Here is a 25,493-nt window from a genome sequence, read left to right as displayed (position 1 = left end):
CTCACCCCCCCCCAACTCCCCCCCCCAACTCACCCCCCCCCAACTCACCCCCCCCCCAACTCACCCCCCCCCAACTCCCCCCCCCCCCAACTCCCCCCCCCCCAACTCCCCCCCCCCCCAACTCCCCCCCCCCCAACTCCCCCCCCTCAACTCCCCCCCCTCAACTCACCCCCCCCAACTCACCCCCCCCAACTCACCCCCCCCCAACTCACCCCCCCCAACTCACCCCCCCCCCCAACTCACCCCCCCCCCCAACTCACCCCCCCCCCCAACTCACCCCCCCCCAACTCACCCCCCCCCCAACTCACCCCCCCCCCAACTCACCCCCCCCAACTCACCCCCCCCAACTCACCCCCCCCAACTCACCCCCCCCAACTCACCCCCCCCAACTCACCCCCCCCAACTCACCCCCCCCAACTCACCCCCCCCAACTCACCCCCCCCAACTCACCCCCCCCAACTCACCCCCCCCCAACTCACCCCCCCCAACTCACCCCCCCCAACTCACCCCCCCCCCGCCAACCCCCCCCCCGCCAACCCCCCCCCGCCAACCCCCCCCCGCCAACCCCCCCCGCCAACCCCCCCCAACTCCCCCCCCCCCCCCCAACTCCCCCCCCCCCCCCAACTCCCCCCCCCCAACTCCCCCCCCCCCAACTCCCCCCCCCAACTCCCCCCCCCCCCCCAACTCCCCCCCCCCAACTCTCCCCCCCCCCCAACTCCCCCCCCAAACTCCTCTCCCCCCCCGCAAACCCCCCCCCCCGCGAACCCCCCCCCATGAACCCCCCCCAACCCCCGTGAACCCCCCCCAACCCCCGTGAACACCCCCCCCACCACCCCCAACTCCCCCAACTCCCCCCCCGCCAACCCCCCTCACAAACCCCCGCAAACCCCCCCCCGCAAACCCCCCCGCAAACCCCACCCCCGCAAACCCCCCCGCGAACCCCCCCAAACCTTCCCGCCCCCCAAACGCTCCCTCGCCCCCCCAAACGCTCCCTCGCCCCCCAAACGCTCCCTCGCCCCCCAAACGCTCCCTCGCCCCCCAAACGCTCCCTCGCCCCCCAAACGCTCCCTCGCCCCCCAAACGCTCCCTCGCCCCCCAAACGCTCCCTCGCCCCCCAAACGCTCCCTCGCCCCCCAAACGCTCCCTCGCCCCCCAAACGCTCCCTCGCCCCCCAAACGCTCCCTCGCCCCCCAAACGCTCCCTCGCCCCCCAAACGCTCCCTCGCCCCCCAAACGCTCCCTCGCCCCCCAAACGCTCCCTCGCCCCCCAAACGCTCCCTCGCCCCCCAAACGCTCCCTCGCCCCCCAAACGCTCCCTCGCCCCCCAAACGCTCCCTCGCCCCCCCAAACGCTCCCTCGCCCCCCAAACGCTCCCTCGCCCCCCAAACGCTCCCTCGCCCCCCAAACGCTCCCTCGCCCCCCAAACGCTCCCCCTCGCCCCCCAAACGCTCCCTCGCCCCCCAAACGCTCCCTCGCCCCCCAAACGCTCCCTCGCCCCCCAAACGCTCCCTCGCCCCCCAAACGCTCCCTCGCCCCCCAAACGCTCCCTCGCCCCCCAAACGCTCCCTCGCCCCCCAAACGCTCCCTCGCCCCCCAAACGCTCCCTCGCCCCCCAAACGCTCCCTCGCCCCCCAAACGCTCCCTCGCCCCCCAAACGCTCCCTCGCCCCCCAAACGCTCCCTCGCCCCCCAAACGCTCCCTCGCCCCCCAAACGCTCCCTCGCCCCCCAAACGCTCCCTCGCCCCCCAAACGCTCCCTCGCCCCCCAAACGCTCCCTCGCCCCCCAAACGCTCCCTCGCCCCCCAAACGCTCCCTCGCCCCCCAAACGCTCCCTCGCCCCCCAAACGCTCCCTCGCCCCCCAAACGCTCCCTCGCCCCCCAAACGCTCCCTCGCCCCCCAAACGCTCCCTCGCCCCCCCAAACGCTCCCTCGCCCCCCAAACGCTCCCTCGCCCCCCCAAACGCTCCCTCGCCCCCCAAACGCTCCCTCGCCCCCCCAAACGCTCCCTCGCCCCCCAAACGCTCCCTCGCCCCCCAAACGCTCCCTCGCCCCCCAAACGCTCCCTCGCCCCCCCAAACGCTCCCTCGCCCCCCAAACGCTCCCTCGCCCCCCAAACGCTCCCTCGCCCCCCAAACGCTCCCTCGCCCCCCAAACGCTCCCTCGCCCCCCAAACGCTCCCTCGCCCCCCAAACGCTCCCTCGCCCCCCAAACGCTCCCTCGCCCCCCAAACGCTCCCTCGCCCCCCAAACGCTCCCTCGCCCCCCAAACGCTCCCCTCGCCCCCCAAACGCTCCCTCGCCCCCCAAAACGCTCCCTCGCCCCCCAAACGCTCCCTCGCCCCCCAAACGCTCCCTCGCCCCCCAAACGCTCCCTCGCCCCCCAAACGCTCCCTCGCCCCCCAAACGCTCCCTCGCCCCCCAAACGCCCCCTCGCCCCCCAAACGCCCCCTCGCCCCCCAAACGCCCCCTCGCCCCCCAAACGCTCCCTCGCCCCCCAAACGCTCCCTCGCCCCCCAAACGCTCCCTCGCCCCCCAAACGCTCCCTCGCCCCCCAAACGCTCCCTCGCCCCCCAAACGCTCCCTCGCCCCCCAAACGCTCCCTCGCCCCCCAAACGCTCCCTCGCCCCCCCAAACGCTCCCTCGCCCCCCAAACGCTCCCTCGCCCCCCAAACGCTCCCTCGCCCCCCAAACGCTCCCTCGCCCCCCAAACGCTCCCTCGCCCCCCAAACGCTCCCTCGCCCCCCAAACGCTCCCTCGCCCCCCAAACGCTCCCTCGCCCCCCAAACGCTCCCTCGCCCCCCAGGCGCTCCCTCGCCCCCCAGGCGCTCCCTCGCCCCCCAGGCGCTCCCTCGCCCCCCAGGCGCTCCCTCGCCCCCCCAGGCGCTCCCTCGCCCCCCAGGCGCTCCCTCGCCCCCCAGGCGCTCCCTCGCCCGCCAGGCGCTCCCTCGCCCGCCAGGCGCTCCCTCGCCCGCCAGGCGCTCCCTCGCCCGCCAGGCGCTCCCTCGCCCGCCAGGCGCTCCCTCGCCCGCCAGGCGCTCCCTCGCCCGCCAGGCGCTCCCTCGCCCGCCAAACGCTGCCTCGCCCGCCAAACGCTGCCTCGCCCGCCAAACGCTGCCTCGCCCGCCAGGCGCTCCCTCGCCCGCCAGGCGCTCCCTCGCCCGCCAGGCGCTGCCTCGCCCGCCAGGCGCTGCCTCGCCCGCCAAACGCTGCCTCGCCCGCCAAACGCTGCCTCGCCCGCCAAACGCTGCCTCGCCCGCCAAACGCTGCCTCGCCCCCCCAAACGCTGCCTCGCCCCCCCAAACGCTGCCTCGCCCGCCAAACGCTGCCTCGCCCCCCCAAACGCTGCCTCGCCCCCCCAAACTCTCCCTCGCCCCCCATACACTCTTTTCTTTCCCCTCCCTTGCGTTTTTTCCATCTCTTCTCTCTTCCCCCCCCCCCCACGCTTGTTTCTTTCCCGCTCCCCTTTCGGCCTCCCACAGGCTCCGCCTGCCCCATCCCACCCTTCCCGTTCTCTTTACTCAAAATGTGGTTGGAAGTTGAGTCTGTGATTATTTTTAGGGCAGAGTTAGATGGACAGATTCTTGGTGAAGTGTGCAAAGGTGGCAATGTGGAACAAGGCTTACAATCAGATCAGCCTTGACCTTGTGGAGTGGTGGGACTGTATGGCCTGCTACTCGTTCGTATGTCCTTGCCCCTATCTGCGTGTTAATCTGCTGTGTTCCTGGGTTTACCCAGGTCACTCTGAACATCAACATTTACAAGTTTCACACCTTTCAAGTTTCTAATTTTCTATTCTTACAACCAAATTGAGTGATCTCTCACCTTCCCATGGCATGCTCTCAATCTGCCACCTTGTTGTATGCTCGCTAAATCCTGTCTACACCTTTTTGCAGTCTCTGTGTCCTCCTCACAGCCTGCACTCCCGCTCGGCTTTGGATTGTCATCAAACTTGGATTCATCATCTTTTCATCCAAGTCATTGATGCCGATTGTAAATAGCTGGGGCCCGAGCATTGATCCTGGCCACGCTCCACGCGTTACAGCTTTCCATCTCGAAAATGCCCCATTTGTCCCTGCTCTTTTCAATCCTCTATCCACGCTCTTTGGGCGAGGTTGTACTTGTAACTACCCCCAACTCCATGAGCTCTTGCCTCGCCTTTCAACCTTGTGTGGCACCTTTTCGGATGCCATTTGGAAAAGCTACGATATCTACTGGTTCCTCTTCCCTGCTCGTTACATCTACTCTACTCGTGAGAGCCTCGCAAAAGCTCAAACTAGGTCTGACTTGATTTCCCTTTTGTACGATGTTGCAGAACGTCCATAGACAGGGCTGCTGATAGAGCAGGCTCCCTTGTGTTGGGTCGTGTTGTGCTTTTTGAACGTTGGGCATTCACCCATCATCAGCTCTGGAGTACTCTTGAATGCTTTTTTTTTTTTTTTAACCCCTCCAGTGCTGGCCTCTTGCTAACCCCTAATTTCCATGGCTCCACCTTTTGGCAGTCGAGCATTCTGTTCCCTGCGGCCTAAGCAGTTAAATTCCCTGCCTTAATCTCTCCGGCTTGTTCTCTCTCCTCCAAGGTGCTTCTTATCTCTAGGGCAGGGTTTTGGTCATCCCTCCTGATAAACCTCATGCAGCCTAGCATCAGATCTTGTTTGCTAACACTCATGAGCAAAGCCCTGGATTTTTTTTTAATTGTGTGAAAGGCACTATACAAATGCAATATCATGGGCTGGCTAATAAGGTGAGGAGAGAAAGCTGGTTGGTTAAGTGCTTTCTGATGCTAGCTTCAGATCAGTTTGGCTGCATATGTTGGTGCAAGATCAGAAGGACAAACTGAGGTTAAAGAGAAAGACCTTCATTCTAAAATGGGTAGGAGTGGGCTCTTATTTTTCCAGCTATGTGGAAGTTCTACATCATGTATCACTGGTATTTGTCATTCTTGCCTGCACTGTTCACACTCCAGTAACTGACCAGTATCATCAATACCTTCTTGTGTTAAAAACGTACAAAGCACTGCAAAACTGTTCATTGCACGAGAGTACTTCCTGCAGTCGACTTAAACGTCAGAGCTTGGCACCCTACAGAATTCCTGCACTGAGTACAGAATTCCTACACTGAGTACAGTGTCATCTCTGCCTCGCTTTGCAAACCTCTGCGGGTTATACAAAAATACAAAAACTATCGCCCAGCTTCAGTGACGTTTCGGAGCCATTTTGTCAAATGTTCACATTCATTACCTCCACTGGAAACATTTTGTCTCCCCTCTCTTTTTCTTTCAACCTCTATTTATATAATAATTCATTGTCCACTCTTTGTACCACAGCGCAAACGTTTTGAAGCTCCCTGAGGTAAATGATTCCTGTAAACTACAGGATATAGTAACCTAAAGGTCATGTCACCAGAATAATCCAGGGGCCTGAGCTAATGAAATGAAAATCGTTATTGTCACAAGTAGGCTATTGTGAAAAGCCCCTAGTCGCCACATTCCGGCACCTGTTCGGGGAGGCTGGTACGGGAATCGAACCTTGCTGCTGGCCTGCTTTAAAAGCCTGCTATTTAGCCCTGTGCTAAATGATGCAGCGACATGAGTTCAAATCCCATGGAAGCTGGGGAATTTAAATTGTTAGTTGAACATATCTGCAAGACAAATTAGTAATCTCCGTAATACTAGGGAGGTGATGGCGTAGTGGTATTGGAACTAAACTAGTTAACCAGAGAGCCAGGCTTGTGCTCTGGGGACCCAGGTTCAAACCCCACCTCTGCAGATGGTGAAATTTGAATTCAATAAAATACCTGGAATTAAAAGTCTAATGATGACCATGAAACCATTGTCGATTGTCGTAAAAGCTCACCGGGGTTCACTAATATCCTTTAGGGAAGGAAATCTGCTGTTCTTACCCGGTCTGGCCTACATGTGACTCCAGACCCACAGTGGTTGAATCTTAACTGCCCCCTCAAGGGCAATTGGGGATGGGCAATAAATACTGGCGCAGCCTGTGACCCCCACCTCCCATGAATGAATAAAAAAAGAGATCGCCGCATCCTGTGAATATGGAAAAATATGGGGCCGGTTTGTGTTAGTCAGCCCTGGGGAGACTTTAAAAAACTTTTAACATTTTTATAAATTTAGAGTACCCCAATTATTATATTTTTTTCCCCAATTAAGGGGCAATTTAGCGTGGCCAATCCACCTACCCTGCACATCTTTGGGTTGTGGGGGCGAAACCCACGCAGACACGGAGAGAATGTGCAAACTCCACACGGACACGGGGAGAATGTGCAAACTCCACACGGACACGGGGAGAATGTGCAAACTCCACACGGACACGGGGAGAATGTGCAAACTCCACACGGACACGGGGAGAATGTGCAAACGCCACACGGACACGGGGAGAATGTGCAAACTCCACGCAGACACGGGGAGAATGTGCAAACTCCACACGGACACGGGGAGAATGTGCAAACTCCACGCAGACACGGGGAGAATGTGCAAACTCCACACGGACACGGGGAGAATGTGCAAACGCCACACGGACACGGGGAGAATGTGCAAACGCCACACGGACACGGGAGAATGTGCAAACTCCACACGGACACGGGGAGAATGTGCAAACTCCACACGGACACGGGGAGAATGTGCAAACTCCACACGGACACGGGGAGAATGTGCAAACTCCACACGGACACGGGGAGAATGTGCAAACTCCACGCGGACACGGGGAGAATGTGCAAACTCCACGCAGACACGGGGAGAATGTGCAAACTCCACACGGACACGGGGAGAATGTGCAAACTCCACGCGGACACGGGGAGAATGTGCAAACTCCACGCAGACACGGGGAGAATGTGCAAACTCCACACAGACACGGGGAGAATGTGCAAACTCCACACGGACACGGGGAGAATGTGCAAACTCCACACGGACACGGGGAGAATGTGCAAACTCCACACGGGGAGAATGTGCAAACTCCACACGGACACGGGGAGAATGTGCAAACTCCACACGGACACGGGGAGAATGTGCAAACTCCACACGGACACGGGGAGAATGTGCAAACTCCACACGGACACGGGGAGAATGTGCAAACTCCACACGGACACGGGGAGAATGTGCAAACTCCACACGGGGAGAATGTGCAAACGCCACACGGACACGGGGAGAATGTGCAAACGCCACACGGACACGGGGAGACTGTGCAAACTCCACGGGGAGAATGTGCAAATGCCACGCGGACAGTGACCCAGGGCTGGGATCCGAACCCGGGTCCTCAGTGCTGCAGTCCCTGTGCTAACCACTGCGCCACATGCCGCCCCGAGACGGTGCAATGTTGACAAGTGGGTTCAGGATAGGGGCAGTTACGTTTCCCAACCTTGCAGTTTCCGTAATCCTCGAGAATAATTGTGATTGACTAGAGGAAGAAAGCTGTAGACTGCAGGGAGATATCAACTGGCCTGGTCTGCTCAGTGTTTTATAGGGCCTGCTCTTGTATTCTAATCCTTGGTTAATAACTTCAAGGATAGTATCTTTATGGCTTCTTAACCATCTTACTGATCTCTGGTCATGTGCATCTGGAACTTTCTGTTCCTCTATACTTTCCAAAATCCTTCAATTTATTGTGTATTCCCTTGCCTTGTTTAAAAAATGTTTTTATTAAAATATTTGCAAATTTTTATACAGTAACAAAATCATAACAATGACATTGACATGGTAAAATAAGCATTTCCCCACCCGACCCAATCTTCACACACCACAACCATCTAGCACCTATCCACCCCCCCCCCCCCCCCCTTTTGGAATATTGCTTCTGCTGACATTTTCATTTTCCCCGAGAAAATCGACGAACGGTTGCCACCTCCGGGAGAACCCCAACATTGACCCCCAAACTTTATTTTTTTCAAGCCTGAGAAACCCAGTCATGTCACGAACCCAGGTCTCTACACTCGGGGGCTTACTCATTAAAAGGATCCGCCTCCGGGCTACTAGGGAGGCAAAGGCCAGTACATCAGCCTCTTTCACTCCCTGAACTCCCGGATCATCTGACACTCCAAAGATCGCTACCTCCGGACTCGGCACCACCCGTGATTCTAGCACCGTGGACATTGCCTTCGCAAACCCCTGGCAAAACCCTCTTGAGCTTCGGGCATGCCCAGAACATGTTGACATGGTTTGCTGGGGTTCCCGCGCACCTCACACATCTATCTTCTACCCTGAAAAACTTGCTCACCCTCGCCGCCGTCATGTATCCCCTTGCCTCGTTTGCCTTCCCCAAATGCGTTTGAATCATAGAATTTACAGTGCAGAAGGAGGCCATTCGGCCCATCGAGTTGGCACTGGCCCTTGGAACGAGCACCCGACTTAAGCCCCCGCCCCCACCCTATCCCTGTAACCCAGTAACCTCACCTAACCTTTTGGACACCAAGGGGCAATTTAGCACGGCCAATTCACCAGACCGGCACAACTTTGGACTGCGGGAGGAAGGCTGAACACCCGGAGGAAACCCACGCAGACACGGGGGGGGGGGGGGGGGGAGAGAACGTGCAGACTCCACACAGACAGTCACCCGAGGCCGGAATTGATCCCGGTTCCCTGGCGCTGTGAGTCAGCGGTACTGACCACTGTGCTGCCCCGTGTTACCTCGCGCCTCTCCAGAAGGAATTCCATTTGTCACTTTTCTGCCCACCTGACCCGACCAGTTGATAGATCTCTGCAGTCTATTCCGCTTCATTCCTCATTGTCAAATCACACAATCCATTTTTATTTAATCTGCAACTTCTTAACTATGCCTCCTACTTTTAAGTCTGCATCACTGATATCGAAGCACAAAAGCAAGGGACCTTGTACTGAGTTCTAGAAACCGCACTGGAAACGGCCTCCAGTTACTGCCACTGAGCCAATACTGGGAATATTGGACCCAAGCAACTCTCCCTGGCATCCAATGGACTTTTAACCTTTCTCACCAGGCTGCTATGTGGGACCTTGTCAAAAAGCCTTGCTAAAATCCATGAAGAGTACACCAGACATGTCATGCTCATCGACCCTCCATGTTCATCCTCAAAAGGTATGACGTTCCTCTTAAGTCCACGCTGACTGTCCCTGCTTTCTAAGGAACGATTTGTACTGCCCCTCGGTGGTATTTGCAGCATTGGGGACCGGCCGACTGGCCTGTAATTATTCGCTCTATCCCTTTCTCCCTTTTTAAGCAGTACAGTGTTGGCAGTCCTCAAGCACCACGTCTGCAGCCAGGGAAGATTGGAACAAGGTCAGAGCTGTTCCCTTGCTTCTCTGAGCACTCTGCAATATATTTCATACAGGCCTGGCGATTTATCCACTTTCATGAGAATACCCTCGCTTCCAACTTCCATGTCATCCATAAGACCAAAAGACATAAGAAAAGAATTAGGCCACTCGGCCCATTGAGTCTGCTCCGCCATTCAATCCTGGCTGATATTTTTCTCATCCCCAGTCTCCTACCTTCTCCTCATAAGCCCTGGTCCCCTTATTAATCAGGAACTTATCTATCTCTGTCTTAAAGACACTCAGTGATTTGGCCTGTCATCTGTTCATTCACGTTGGGTCAAACATCTTGAAATGACTGAGTCGAGCGGAAATACCTCTTTGAAGTACTGGAGCGGTTTGGGCTAGGAGCAGGGTTCACTTCCTGGGTGCAAATTCTGTCCAATGCTCCCAAGGTGAGCGTTCGAACCAGCTCTGAATACTTCCAGCTGCGCAGAGGCACACAGCAGGGATGCCCACTGTCCCCTCTCCTGTTTGCCCTGTTATGGGCCAGGGTTTAGAGAACCCAAAGTGTATAGGAGTTCACCTGACCCACAACTTTTACTAGATTGTGGTATGGGGAGCACACGGCCCACTCTACAGGTGTGGGACAGCAGAAATGGAAAAGTATTTTTTAAAGCAAAACAATGTTTATTCTATGAACTCAAGTTAACCTTTTTGAAACATACAGTGAACATCTCAGCAACCATCAATTCAAATACAACCCCCAAAGAATACAACACTAAGTAATCCTTTAAGCTTTCCTTTTAACATCCATAAGACTTAAAACACCTTTTACCAGAAGCAAACCAGGGGCTGGTTTAGCACAGGGCTAAATTTCTGGCTTTGAAAAGACCAAGGCAGGCCAGCAGCACGGTTCAATTCCCGTACCAGCCTCCCCGAACAGGCGCCGGAATGTGGTGACTAGGGGCTTTTCACAGTAACTTCATTTGAAGCCTACTTGTGACAATAAGCGATTTTCATTTCATTTCATTTCAGGTTAAAGTCACTACTGTTATTAGTTTTAAATCACCAGGATCGATTTACAGTCTTTAGATCACAGAGAGAGATTCATACACCTTCTGGCTGTGACTGCAGCTGTCCAGCTCCGAAAACAAAACTAAAACACACCCTGCAGCAAACGGCCTAAAACGAAAGTGAAAAGCTGACAGACAGCCCAGCTCCACCCGCTCTCTGACATCACTGCAGTAATAAACACCCATTTCGTAAAGGTACTCTCACTACAGATATTTATATACACACCCATTTAGAAACACCCATTTCTTAAAGGTACTCTCACATGACAGCCCTGGCAGTTGAACCTCTGGCGATTGCACTGCAATATGCAAAAAGCTGGAAGGGTATCCAAAAGGGAAGCAGAGAGCACAGAGTCTCACTCTATGCGGGTGACCTCCTCTTCGTCTCGGAACTACAGGAAGGCTCGAGAGCAATCATGCAGCTCCCGAAAGAGTTTGGATCCTTCTCGTTTTACAAACTTAACCTGGGCAAGAGCGAGGCATTCCTGGTGAACCAAGGCGGAGGAGGGACAGAGCTGCAGGGACTCCCATTCAAACTATCCAAAAACAAATTCCACGACCTGGGGATTCAGACAGCCTGGGATTGGACACGTTGGAAGTGGAATCTGACCAGCCCGGCGGAGGGAGTTGAAAAGGACCTGCACACGATCAAAATGAACGTACTGCCGAGGTTCCTCTTCCTGTTCCGATCTATACTGATCTTCGTCCCCAAGGCCGCCTTCCACAGCATAGATAAAATGATCATGGCATTGTGTGTGTGTGTGTCCGTGTGTGTGTGTCCGTGTGTGTGTGTCCGTGTGTCCATACCCTAGTGTGTGTGTCCGTGTGTCCATACCCTAGTGTGTGTGTCCATACCCTAGTGTGTGTGTCCGTGTGTCCATACCCTAGCCGCTGCCCCGCACCCTTTGAGACCTTTAATTAATTAAATCAGCGATTGATAAATTTTTGTTTCCAATTTTTCAAGCTCAAATACCACTTTAAAGAGAGTTCCAAACTTTACCTTTGTGTGTGGAAAGGGCAGCACGGTGGCCCAGTGAGTTAGCATTGCAGCCTCACGGCGCCGAGGTCCCAGGTTCGATCCCGGCTCTGGGTCACTGTCCGTGTGGGGTTTGCACATTCTCCCTGTGTTTGCGTGGGTTTCGCCCCCACAACCCAAAGATGTGCAGGGTAGGTGGATTGGCCACGCTAAATTGCCCCTTAATTGGAAAAAATGAATTGGGTACTCAAAATTGTATAAAAAACCTTTGTGTGTGGAAGTGTTTCCTGGTATCACCCCTTGTAAGGCTTGGCGGTAAATGTTTGACTCTGCCCTCCGAGTCCTAGACTCCCCAGTCTGCAAATAGTTTCTCTATCTACCTTATCTGTTCCCCATAATATCTGGGAAACTTTAACAAAATCATCCCGTAACTGCCTAAATTCCAGGGATTTCATAGAATCATTGAATTTACAGTGCAGAAAGAGCCTAATCGGCCCACCGGATCTGCACTGGCCCTTGAAAAGAGCACCCTGGTTAAGCCCACACCACCACCCTATCCCCGTAACCCCAACTAACCTTTTGGAAACTAAGGGGCAACTTAACACCGCCAATCCACCTAACCTGCACATCTTTGGACACTAAGGGACAATTTAGCACGGCCAATCCACCTAACCTGCACATCTTTGGACACTAAGGGACAATTTAGCACGGCCAATCCACCTAACCTGCACATCTTTGGACACTAAGGAACAAGTTAGCACGGTCAATCCACCTAACCTGCACATCTTTGGACTGTGGGAGGAAACCGGATCACCCGGAGGAAACCCATGCAGACACGGTGAAGGGGGGGACGGGACGTGCAGACTCCGCACAGACAGGGCTGGAATTGAACCCGGGTCCCTGGAGCTGTGTGGCAGCAGTGCTAACTCACCGTGCCACCCGTTTTGAAATTGTTTATTATTCTTAAATAAGGGGCAGTTTAGCGTGGCCAGTCCACCTGCCCTGCACATCTTTTGGGTTGTGGGGGTGAGACCCACGCAGACACGGGGGAGAATGTGCAAACTCCGCACGGTCAGTGACCCAGGGCCGGGATTCGAACCCAGGTCCTCAGCGTCTAATGTTTACAGTGGTAAACACTACTACCTCTCTGTCATTGCCAGAAGGACTAGCAGTTTGAAAAGAAGATCTTTCTTCCACTTTGAGGCATATAGGGAGTAGACAAAAAAGGATTTTTATCGGTGATAGCCATATTCCAACCGTTTATTTTTTAGTTCTGTAAACATTAGCAACATGAGAGGCTTGAGAATAAATTGCTGTCTTGTATATAAGCTGTAGAATAAGTTAATAGATTGGAAAATTATATGAACTGCAGTGATTCCCTCCTGCCAGTTATAAGAGCTCCAAACAATGCTCAGGAGGCGTCTTTTGAACCTGCATACTGAATTGTAGCATGAATTTGCTGGTATGGGAAAATATTGTACGAATTGAGGACTAAAGCCTTTCCCCATTCAAGCTGCCATATGGACTGGAGGCAATATTGGATTACGCGTGGGATTAAAAGAATCTAGCGGTTGTAATTTAAGACATTGGAGGAGAAAGTCTGGAAAGAGACCCAGAATTGAACTTGTACTCTTTTCCAAAGAACTTTGTTGCTTCGGATCTGCATGCACGTTCCACACAGACGAGGGATGAAACCTAGGAGTTTCCATGTTCTTGTGTGCCTGAGTTTAACATTTAGGTACCAACCCCGTACTTCATCTTATGAATTATCGATGTCAGTAATGGACCAAGGTAAATTGAAGGTTCCTTTTGTCGAACCCAGGCAAGATATTGAAACAAAGTTTGGGAAATGTTAGTCAGGAGATTGCTGGCAGAATCTGCTGACTTTTTGAGAGCAGTTGACCTCTTCCCAGATCTGGTTTCATGTACGTTATGCCTTTCCTGTATTTCACGTAAATCGGTAAGCTCGCGGTTGAGAAGTTCTCCATGAGAGTCGATAGTTCCGTTTCCCTTCGTGTGCACACTTTAGTGTACCCCAGATAAATGCTGGGATGACTCAGCAGGTCGGGCAGCATCTGTGGGGAGAGAAACCGAGTTCATGTTTCGAGTCCAATACGACTCTTCCTCCCCACTGATGTACCTACACTTTGGTGTGAGATGGAAGCCTAATCCTTGGGGGCAGGGACCTTCAGGTATACATAGGGCTGCCACTGGAATTTAGCCAGTTAAATGATAAATATAGGCTGGTAGCAGAAACCATTGACCAGCTTCTTTGATCCTATCACACAGTATCAGAGAGAGGTTGCACATTCTCCTGGCATTCACCATCTTACCGCATGAGATTCTGTGTTGCTGCAGCTTTAGTGTTAGAGTTTGGGAGATAATATCAGCCTTGTTTTCTTTTCAACTTTATACTATATCTGGCCCTACTGTACTCAATAGCAGGGTCTCTCTAGTTGCGTTTTACATAGAACATAGAACATTACAGCGCAGTACAGGCCCTTCGGCCCTCGATGTTGCGCCGACCTGTGAAACCACTCTAAAGCCCATCTACACTATTCCCTTATCATCCATATGTCTATCCAATGACCATTTGAATGCCCTTAGTGTTGGCGAGTCCACTACTGTTGCAAGCAGGGCATTCCACGCCCTTACTACTCTCTGAGTAAAGAACCTACCTCTGACATCTGTCTTATATCTATCTCCCCTCAATTTAAAGCTATGTTCCCCCGTGCTAGACATCACCATCCGAGGAAAAAGGCTCTCACTGACCACCCTATCCAATCCTCTGATCATCTTGTACGCCTCAATTAAGTCATCTCTTAACCTTCTCTCTAACGAAAACAGCCTCAAGTCCCTCAGCCTTTCCTCATAAGATCTTCCCTCCATACCAGGCAACATTCTGGTAAATCTCCTCTGCACCCTTTCCAATGCTTCCACATCCTTCCTATAATGCGGCGACCAGAATTGCACGCAATACTCCAAATACGGCCGCACCAGAGTTTTGTACAGCTGCAACATGACCTCATGGCTCCGAAACTCAATCCCTCTACCAATAAGAGCTAGCACACCGTAGGCCTTCTTAACAACCCTCTCAACCTGGGTGGCAACTTTCAGGGATCTATGTACATGGACACCGAGATCTCTCTGCTCATCCACTCTGCCAAGAATCTTACCATTAGCCCAGTACTCTGTCTTCCTGTTATTCCTTCCAAAATGAATCACCTCACACTTTTCTGCATTAAACTCCATTTGCCACCTCTCAGCCCAGCGCTGTAGCTTATCTATGTCCCTCTGTAACTTGTAACATCGGTCCGCACTGTCCACAACTCCACCGACTTTAGTGTCATCTGCAAATTTACTCACCCATCCTTCTACGCCCTCCTCCAGGTCATTTATTAAAATGACAAACAGCAGTGGCCCCAAAACAGATCCTTGTGGTACACCACTAGTAACTGGACTCCAGTCTGAACATTTCCCATCAACCACCACCCTTTCTCTTCTTCCAGCTAGCCAATTTCTGATCCAAACTGCTAAATCACCCTGAATCCCACGCCTCCGTATTTTCTGCAGTAGCCTACCGTGGGGAACCTTAGCAAACGCTTTACTGAAATCCATATACACCACATCAACTGCTTTACCCTCATCCACCTGTTTGGTCACCTTCTCAAAGAATTCAACAAGGTTTGTGAGGCACGACCTACCCTTCACAAAACCGTGTTGACGATCTCTATAATCAAATTATTCCTTTCCAGATGATTATACATCCTATCTCTTATAAACCTTTCCAAGATTTTGCCCACAACAGAAGTAAGGCTCACTGGTCTATAGTTACCTGGGTTGTCTCTACTCCTCTTCTTGAACAAGGGGACAACATTTGCTATCCTCCAGTCTTCTGGCACTATTCCTGTAGACAAAGATGACTTAAAGATCAAAGCCAAAGGCTCAGCAATATCCTCCCTAGTTTCCCAGAGAATCCTAGGATAAATCCCATCCAGCCCAGGGGACTTATCTATTTTCACACTTCCAGAATTGCTAACACCTCTTTATGAACCTCAAGCCCTTCTAGTCTAGTAGCCTGAATCTCAGTATTCCCCTCGACAACATTGTCTTTTTCCTGTGTGAATACTGACAAAAAATATTCATTTAGCACCTCTCCTATCTCCTTGGACTCCAAGCACAACTTCCCACTACTGTCCTTGACTGGCCCCACTCTTACCCTCGTCATTTGTTTATTCCTGACATATCTATAGAAAGCTTTAGGTTTATCCTTGATCCTACCTGCCAAAGACTTCTCATGTCCCCTCCTGGCTCTTCTTAGCTCTCTAGGTCCTTCCTAGCTAACTTGTAACTCTCGAGCGTCCTAACTGAACCTTCATGTCCTATCTTTACATAAGCCTCCTTCCTCTTGACAAGTGTTTCGACTGCTTTAGTAAACCATGGTTCCCTTGCTCGACCACTTCCTCCCTGCCTGTCAGGTACATACTTATCAAGGACACGCAGTAGCTGTTCCTTGAACAAGCTCCACATTTCCATTGTGCCCATCGCCTGCAGTTTTCCTCTCCATCCGATGCATCCTAAGTCTTGCCTCATCGCATCATAATTGCCTTTCCCCCAGATATAACTCTTGCCCTGCGGTATATACCTATCCCTTTCCATCACTAAAGTAAACGTAATCGAATTGTGGTCACTATCACCAAAGTGCTCACCTACCTCCAAATCTAACACCTGTCCTGGTTCATTACCCAGTACCAAATCCAATATGGCCTCGCCTCTCGTTGGCCTATCTACATAATGTGTCAGGAAACCCTCCTGCATACATTGGACAAAAACGGACCCATCTAAAGTATTCGAACTATAGCGTTTCCAGTCAATATTTGGAAAGTTAAAGTCCCCTATAACACCTACCCTGTTGCTTTCGCTCCTATCCAGAATCATCTTTGCAATCCTTTCCTCTACATCTCTGGAACTTTTCGGATGCCTATAGAAAACCCCTAACAGGGTGACCTCTCCTTTCCTGTTTCTGACCTCAGCCCATACTACCTCAGTAGGCGAGTCCTCATCAAACGTCCTTTCTGCCACCGTAATACTGTCCTTGACTAACAATGCTACCCCTCCCCCTCTTATACCACCTTCCCTGCGCTTACTGAAATATCTAAACCCCGGCACCTGCAACAACCATTCCTGTCCCTGCTCTATCCATGTCTCCGAAATGGCCACAACATCGAAGTCCCAGGTACCAACCCATGCTGCAGGTTCACCCACCTTATTCCAGATGCTCCTGGCATTAAAGAAGACACACTTTAAACCACCTTCCTGCCTGCCGGTACACTCCTGCAACTTTTAAACCTTACTCATGACCTCACTACTCTCAACCTCCTGTATACTGGAGCTACAATTCCGGTTCCCAAGCCCCTGCTGAACTAGTTTAAATCCTCCCAAAGAGCATTAGCAAATTCCCCCCCCCCCCCCCCAGGATATTGGTTCCACTCTGGTCCAGGTGTAGACCATCCCGTTTGTAGAGGCCCCACCGACCCCAGAATGAGCCCCAATTATCCAGAAATCTGAAACCCTTCCTCCTGCACCATCCCTGTAGCTACGTGTTCAACTCTCTCTCCCTAATCCTCGTCTCGCTATCACGTGGCATGGGTAACAACCCAGAGAATAATAACTCTGTCCTAGATCTAAGTTTCCACCCTAGCTCCCTGAATTCCTGCCTTACATCCCTATCCCTTTTCCTACCTATGTCGTTGGCACCTATGTGGACCACGACTTGGAGCTGCTCCCCCTCCCCCTTAAGGATCCCGAAAACACGATCCGAGACATCACGCACCCTGGCACCTGGGAGGCAACACACCAGCCGCGAGTCTCTCTCGTTCCCACAGAATCTCCTATCTATCCCCCTAACTATGGAGTCTCCAGTGATTAATGCTCTACTCCTCTCCCCCCTTCCCTTCTGAGCAACAGGGATAGACTCTGTGCCAGAGACCTGTACCCCATGGCTTACCCCTGGTAAGTCTCCCCCCCCAACAGTATCCAAAGCGGTATACTTGTTACTAAGAAGAACGACCGCAGGGGATACCTGTACTGACTGCTTCCTCCCAGCCCCTCTCACCGTCACCCATCTATCTTTATTCTTCGGAGTAACTACATCCCTGAAGCTTCTGTCTATGACCATCTCTGCCTCTTGAATGATCCGAAGTTCATCCAGCTCCCTAACGCGGTTTCTGAGGAGCTGGAGATGGGTGCACTTCCCACAGATGAAATCAGCAGGGACACGGACGCCGTCCCTCACCTCAAACATTCTGCAGGAGGAACATTGCACTACCTTCCCTGCCATCCCCTCTAGATAAAAAAAGAAAAAGAAAGAACTTACCTGTTATTCACTCCCTTTCTCAGCAAGCACTCACTCAGCAACCTCTGCGCCCCGCACAATAACACCTGAGGGAAAATAAAAGAAAAACTACTTACCAATCACCAGCCAATCCCTTACCTGCAGGCTGTGACATCACGGTTCAACTTCTTCCTACTTCTACCTGCCCTCGAGCCTTCCTCTTGATCTTTACAGTGGTTATTTTTTTTTTGGTGAGAGGAGAGGGTAGGGAGGGAAACACTGAAGAACTTTCGGGTTTGAGTGTCACTTGACAACAGCTCCTCCACAAACCACCTTCAAGTTCGGGTGAGCATAATGGCGTATGCAAATTTCCCCCACAACAGCCAATCAGCAGCTCTGCTCTACTGCCCTCTGCTGGATACTTGTCTTCACTTGAACAGCTAGGGTCTTTTGCTCAGGTACACCTTCAAGTTAGGGTGAGCACAACGGCGTATGCAAATTCCCCCCGCAACAGCCAATCAGCAGCTCTGCTCTACTGCCATCTGCTGGATTTGGAGCTTTGCTGATTTAGCTCCAGTTTCTTCACAGAAGTAAGAGTTCTGTGTCGCAGTGGAAGAGTGTGATCCCCTGGTCTCAATTGTGCTCAGACACCAACCCGAGGAGAAGAGAGAGAAATCAGTCCATTTTCTTTTTCCTCTCTTTCTCATAGATAACATGAATAGGATGGGAATATAAGAACATAAGAACTAGGATCAGGAGTAGGCCATCTGGCCCCTCGAGCCTGCTCCACCATTCAATGAGATCATGGCTGATCTTTTGTGGACTCAGCTCCACTTTCCGGCCTGAACACCATAACCCTTAATCCCTTTATTCTTCAAAAAACTATCTATCTTTATCTTAAAAACATTTAATGAAGGAGCCTCTACTGCTTCACTGGGCAAGGAATTCCATAGATTCACAACCCTTTGGGTGAAGAAGTTCCTCCTAAACTCAGTCCTAAATCTACTTCCCTAATAGAGGGAATAGAGGGATACGGACCCAGGAAGTGTAGAAGATTGTAGTTTAGTCGGGCAGCATGGTCGGCACGGGCTTGGAGGGCCGAAGGGCCTGTTCCTGTGCTGTACTTTTCTTTGTTCTTAACCAGCAGTCTGCAGTTTTGGATCGATGTTTAGCTGCTGACCTAAGCCTGTCTTTTTTCAGGCTACCGATGAGGTGCCTGCGTGTGGTTAATTGCTGTGGAAGTGTCTATAAAAGGGCAGCTGCTTTGCTGCAAAGAAACTTGCTTGTTCAAGGTCGAGGGAAGCAGGAAGAGGCTGGTCAGGGTGATTTGGTGTTTCATACGGTGTGTGCTGGACCCATTAACTACAGGATGTAGAGATTAAATGGTCCAGAATGGGAGTGCAAATATTTATTACGGCATTGAGATTCCGTGTTGCTGCAGCTTTCGAGTTAGAGTTTGGGAGATAATGTCAGCCTTGTTTTCTTTTCAACTTTATATTATATCTGGCCCTACTGTACTCAGTAGCAGGGTCTCTCCAGCTAGATACTCCCCTCCTGGCTATGCTCCTTTGATAGTTATTTTATTTTCATATACTCAGCTTGACTGGTCCCATGTGTTTGTTCAAAGCAGGATTTTCTGTGTCTGATTGAACGAATAGAGAAAGCTGACAAAGGAAGCAGTTTCTGCTGCTCCTAATTTAAATTGGCCGATTTCTCTGCAGCTTGTTGTGGCATCTAGATGGTGACGTTTGTGGAGACGTGTTCCATTGCCCAGCACTGACATCCTGCAGTTCAGTGGAGGAACGTTGGCTACGTGAGAATTGCACATTTTGATTCCATTTCCAAGAATGGTCAACGGGATAGTATTGATTTGCAATCCGGTGCTTGCGGCCATAGCGAAGAACCTTTTCCTTTTCTAAGCTGATTCGAAAGTTTTTACCGCGCCCCGATCTTTTACGTTCCTGCATGGGGAAATCATTGTGCGTCAAGTTGGATTCTAATCTCGTCAGAGTTGGTCTGAAGTGGGGTTCATTGTAATGTGTGTCCACAGAGGTGACATTGTAAGGAGCAATGTAACCGCTGGAACAATCTGCCTCATGGCCTGTCATTCTGAGGCACTTCCAAATTAAAGGTGGTTATTTCTACACACACATCTCCACTCCAGTTTATTTTAAAGTTAGCGCAGGGGGACCGCATTAAAGCCATCCTTCATTAATCAAGAGCCCCATTCAGGCCTGAAAGCAAAGCTGAATTATTTGACACTAAATTGCTTCCCTGACTCTGTTCAGCCCCCCAGAGATCAGGGATCGTGCATAATGGTGGATTCCAGGGGGAAGGACGAAAGCCAGCAAGACGGCGGCCGCGAAAAAGAGACAAAAATAAAGGTAAGAGGGAGAGCGAGGCAGAAGAACGACGTGTAAGCCGGTTCGGAGGGGTTGTCAGCCCTGTACGTTTCCACCACTTGCCTGCCACCTCTAGCTCCAATGGTCTAATTCTGAGCTCCTCGCTTAAGGGTTGAATTGTGAGGCTGCAGAATTCCAGCGTCTGGCAGGAATGAGCGGCGCGGCCACTCCCTGAGAGCTGGGATGCAAAATAGGCTGCACTTCCTTCTCAAGCTCCAATCTTTACCTGCATCTTAACTCTGCTTTAATGGTGCGCCTTTTCCTTCAAAGCCAGTCTACCTGCCAAACCCGCTCTCACCTTGTCTACACTAAATGTGTATTTAATTTTGCGCACAGACTCCTTCAAGATACCTTTTCTGATCAATGAACCTTGATTACTTTTTTTTTTTAACAAGTTCTTCTCGGCAAGGGCTACAAAGCCTTTACGATGGTCCGGTGTGATTAACACCGATTGCCACACAATCTTGCATGTCGCTGGATTCAGCCTGAAGCGTTTTATAACTCGGTGGGGCTCTGTCCTCGATCTTGCTCCTGCTTGCTGCTGAGGAACTGTACCGTTGGCTCTCTTCCTGCCCCCCCCCCCCCCCCCCCCAAGCACTCCCGGCACCTTGCCAAAGTTGTGTCTCGGCTTTCGGAATGTTCCGCGCCAGCTGCCTCCAGCCCCAGTGCCGGCTGATGCGGAAGGGACCGACCTTTCCGGTTCACTTCTCTCTAATTTTGATCTTAATGTGGAAGCAAGAGATTAAATGGCCGGGGGAGCCTTCTTCCAAACCTGGTCTTGGTCCAGAACTTCCTTCTGTAGCTTGGTTCTATCTGACCAGGATTATTTTGTTATTCCTGCCAAGTTTGTTGGGTCCCACTGGACGCCCATCGTGGTACTTATTCCCAGTACCACCTTTCCTTCCCGGATAACAGCTCCCACTCATCCATGCCTGAACAGTACAATCCCTCTCTACATCTCGGCTCTTTTGCCTGACTGCCTTTAGATCTGTGGTTCCTCAAGTCGTGGAAGCTTGAAATGAAATGAATATCGCTTATTGCCACAAGTAGGCTTCAAATGAAGTTACTGTGAAAAGCCCCTAGTCGCCACATTCCGACGCATGTTCGGGGAGGCTGGTACAGGAATTGAACCGTGCTGCCGGCCTGCCTTGGTCTGCTTTAAAAGCCAGCGATTTAGCCCAGTGTGCTAAACGAGCCCCTGTCAACTCTTGCGCTAACCATCACCTTGAAAGCGGCAACATAATCGATGTTCGGAGGTCGGCACACCTCACTGCCAGATGTGTTGTCCGCTGTTGTGCATTTTGGTCACGAGGCAGCAGCACCACCCTCTCCCACATCTTTGATCTGACGTTACTCTTTCTAAACATGAATATCTTATGTACTCTCCCTCCCACTTCTAGTCTGCATTTCCCTTTACTTGCTCGGTCTGTTTAAAAAAAAAAATAAAAAAAAATATTTTTATCTGCGCACATATTCCTCTGAATTATATCCTTCGTTGCTCTCCAATTACAAGTGCACTACCGCCCTTTCTAAATGCCGACATCTCGCTGCATTTTCCCAGCTGGCATTAAAATCTCGATGCTGGCCAGGCTTGAATGGCTTGTAAAACTCAAGCTTTGGTTCCTCTTGGTGACTTGTGGCTGATGTGCTGTTTCTGGACAGACAGATCAGGAATGGATAAACAGGCTGGGTCTTTCTTTTCCCTTGGGAGGGTGAAAGGAAGACGGAGGGGTGACCGATTTGAAATTGTGGAAGATTTTGGGCCAGATTGCCTGTTCCCGTATTGGGCAGCAGGGTGGCACATTGGTCAGCACCGCTGCCTCATTCTGCCAGGGACCCGGGTTCGATTCTGACTTCGGGTGACTGTCTGTGTGGAGTTTGCACTTTCTCCCCCGTGTCTGCGTGAGTTTTCTCCGGGTGCTCTGGTTTCCTCTCAGTCCAAAGATGTGCAGCTGAGGTGGATTGGCTGTGCTAAATTGCCCCTTAGTGTCCAAAGGTGTGCAGGTTAGGTGGATTGGCTGTGCTAAATTGTCCCTTAGTGTCCAAAGATGGGCAGCTTAGGTGGATTGGCCGTGCTAAATTGCCCCTTAGTGTCCAAAGATGTGCAGGTTAGGTGGATTGGCCATGCTAAATTGCCCCTTAGTGTCCAAAGGTGTGCAGGTTAGGTGGATTGGCTGTGCTAAATTGTCCCTTAGTGTCCAAAGATGGGCAGGTTAGGTGGATTGGCCATGCTAAATTGTCCCTTAGTGTCCAAAGATGTGCAGCTTAGGTGGATTGGCCGTGCTAAATTGCCCCTGAGTGTCCAAAGGTGTGCAGGTTAGGTGGATTGACTGTGCTAAATTGTCCCTTAGTGTCCAAAGATGGGCAGCTTAGGTGGATTGGCCATGCTAAATTGCCCCTTAAATCCAAAGATGTGCAGCTTAGGTGGATTGGCCATGCTAAATTGCCCCTTAGTGTCCAAAGATGTGCCGGTTAGGTGGATTGGCTGTGCTAAATTGTCCCTTAGTGTCCAAAGATGTGCAGGTTAGGTGGATTGGCCATGCTAAATTGCCCCTTAGTGTCCAAAGATGTGCAGGTTAGGTGGATTGGCCGTGCTAAATTGCCCCTTAGTGTCCAAAGATGTGCAGGTTAGGTGGATTGGCCGTGCTAAATTGCCCCTTAGTGTCCAAAGATGTGCAGGTTAGGTGGATTGGCCATGCTAAATTGCCCCTTAGTGTCCAAAGATGTGCAGGTTAGGTGGATTGGCCGTGCTAAATTGCCCCTTAGTGTCCAAAGATGGTCAGGTTCGATGGATTGGCCATGCAAAATTGCCCCTTAGTGTCCAAAGATGTGCCGGTTAGGTGGATTGGCCGTGCTAAATTGTCCCTTAGTGTCCAAAGGTGTGCAGGTTAGGTGGATTGGCTGTGCTAAATTGTCCCTTAGTGTCCAAAGATGGGCAGCTTAGGTGGATTGGCCATGCTAAATTGCCCCTTAGTGTCCAAAGATGTGCAGGTTCGGTGGATTGGCCGTGCTAAATTGCCCCTTTGGATGGAGTTGCAGGAATAGGGTGGAAGATTGGGCCTTTCGATAAGGTGGTCTTTCGAAGGGTCAGTGTAGACTCGATGGGCCAAATGGATTCCTACACTGTAGGGATTCTATGATTCTATGTACCCTGTGTAAAAACCTTGGTGCCTTCCACTTCCACACGGTGCGTGTATGTGAAGCTGAGGGGAGTGAAGTCTGATTAGTCTAGAACTGGCACAGGCCTAATTGGCTGTTTCTGTGCTCCACCTTGGTGGTGATAAATTCTGGCAGCGGTGATCCAACAGTTGCTGATCCGTCACGTAGTATTAAACTAACTCTCGTTACCATTGGCAGCGTAGAGAATTTGGGCGTCCTCGGACCAGTTGTTGCAGGTATCATGTAACCAGGTCATAGATTGCAAAAGTTCCCTGGTTATAGGTTAAGAGGAGAAAGCAATGTGCCTGATTCCACCCAGCAATCTCTACTGGAAAGCTATAATTCTGGATGTTGTAGGACGGGGTTTGAATGTGCTGTGTGCACAGCACGATGACATTCGAAGCATCAACCTGCACTGATGCAGTGCTTTTCATGTAGTATGGTTCACAAGCAATTATCAAGCTAAGTTTGACACTCGATCCAGAGAAGATGTTTGGGCTGGTGCTCAGAAACCTTGTCGAAAGGCAGCACGGTGACACAGTGGGTTAGCACTGCTGCCTCATGGCGCCGAGGTCCCAGGTTCGATCCCGGCTCTGGGTCACTGTCCGTGTGGGGTTTGCACATTCTCCCCGTGTCTGCGTGGGTTTCGCCCCCACAACCCAAAGATGTGCAGGGTAGGTGGATTGGCCGCGCTAAATTGCTCCTTAATTGGAAAAAATTTATTGGGCACTCTAAAATAAAAAATCCTGGTCGAAGAAGGGAGGGCTGGTGTAAAAGGCAGAGATATATAGGCAGGGGATTCCAGAGCTTAGCCCAGGCAGCTAAAGACACAGCCGCCAACTGTTTAGTGATTAAAATCGGGACGCTCAAGAGGTCAGTTAGGAGTTGCGCAGAGATCTGAGATTTGGGGGGGGGCTGGAGAAGGTAGGTTACAGAGATCGGGAGTGATGATGAAGTGTGGTCATGTGAGGGAATGCAAACCGACTGTGAAACTGTATCCCAGCCAAGCAGGAGAGAGAGGAAAATTGGCCAGAGTACCGAACAATGCTTAAAGCTCAAATTCTAATCATAGAATTAGAATCATAGAATTTACAGTGCAGAAGGAGGCCATTCGGCCCATCGAGTCTGCACCGGCCCTTGGAAAGAGCACCCGACCCAAGGTCAACACCTCCACCCTATCCCCATAACCCAGTAACCCCACCCAACACTAAGGGCAATTTTGGACACTAAGGGCAATTTGGCATGGCAAATTTACCTAACCCGCACATGTTTGGACTGTGGGAGGAAACCGGAGCACCCGGAGGAAACTCTCACACACACGGGGAGGATGTGCAGATTCCGCACAGACAGTGACCCAAGCTGGGAATCGAACCTGGGACCCTGGAGCTGTGAAACAGTTGTGCTAACCATTTGCTACCGTGCTGCCCCTTCAAACCACAGCTCCCAGCTGTTCGTAAATACTTGTATATATTTGGGCATCTGTGCTTGTAGCAAAACTTTAAACAAATAGAACCTTTGGCAGAGTTGGCACAGCAGGCGAAAGGTTGTTGCTCTCAAACTGAGGAGCATACTTTTTCTGTCAGAGTAATTCAGTTTTCTACTTACTGGCCTGGGCCCAGCTTTAGTTTTTTTTAATTGCCTCTTAACAATAACTGTGTGTATATGTTTGAGCACCTTCTGGCCCCTTTTCTATGACACCAGAGTTTGTTTTGCTTCAGGTTTGTCCCTTGCTCCACCTCTTTCTGGCGTGCTGAGGCATGCTGGATGTTCCTTAATCTCTGGCAAGCCTTATGAGTTTAGACAGCAGCTGTTGACCAGTTATCACCTGTGTGTGGGGTGGGGTGGGGGGGAGGGGACACGCATCGCCCAAAATTGCCAACCTTGCCGCAGACACCCTTCCAATATGGTCCGAATGTCGGTAATAGGATTGCTCGCCATTCTGTCCTTTCGCCATGAAGTTGATCCAGGAATCCCAACAATCAACTATACAGTTTGTACAGATTTTTCTCCATTTTCGCCCCCCCCACCCCCCCCGGCGACGCGCAGCTCCTCAAACACGGTCACAAACATCCCCCACCTTTTCTCAAACCCCCCTGCAGAGCCCCTTAACTCATACTTTATCTTCTCTAACCGCAGGAAGTGGTACAGGTCACCCAACCAAGCCGCTACCCCCGGTGGCCATGCCGACCGCCACTCCAGTAAAATTCGCCGCCGTGCAGTCAGAGAGGCGAAGGCCAAGACATCGGCCTTCCTCCTCTCCGTGAGCTCCGGCTTCTCTGAAACCCCAAATATCGCCACCAAAGGGTCCGGGTCC

The 25,493-nt window shown here is 51.8% G+C and overlaps 1 protein-coding gene across 1 annotated transcript in view; it reads left to right on the top strand.

Moving 5' to 3' along the window:
• Positions 1-25,493, top strand: part of LOC140399964 (nuclear RNA export factor 1-like) — a 117,792-nt gene that overhangs the window by 2,532 nt on the left and 89,767 nt on the right. The window contains 1 exon segment of the mRNA XM_072489457.1: positions 19,907-20,002. Coding sequence (XP_072345558.1) covers positions 19,907-20,002 — 96 coding nt within the window.

This window comes from Scyliorhinus torazame, chromosome 24 (assembly GCF_047496885.1).
Source record: "Scyliorhinus torazame isolate Kashiwa2021f chromosome 24, sScyTor2.1, whole genome shotgun sequence".
Lineage (NCBI taxonomy): Eukaryota > Metazoa > Chordata > Chondrichthyes > Carcharhiniformes > Scyliorhinidae > Scyliorhinus > Scyliorhinus torazame.
The sequence above is the reverse complement of the archived record's forward strand: the minus strand, read 5'-3'. Positions and strand labels throughout refer to the sequence as shown.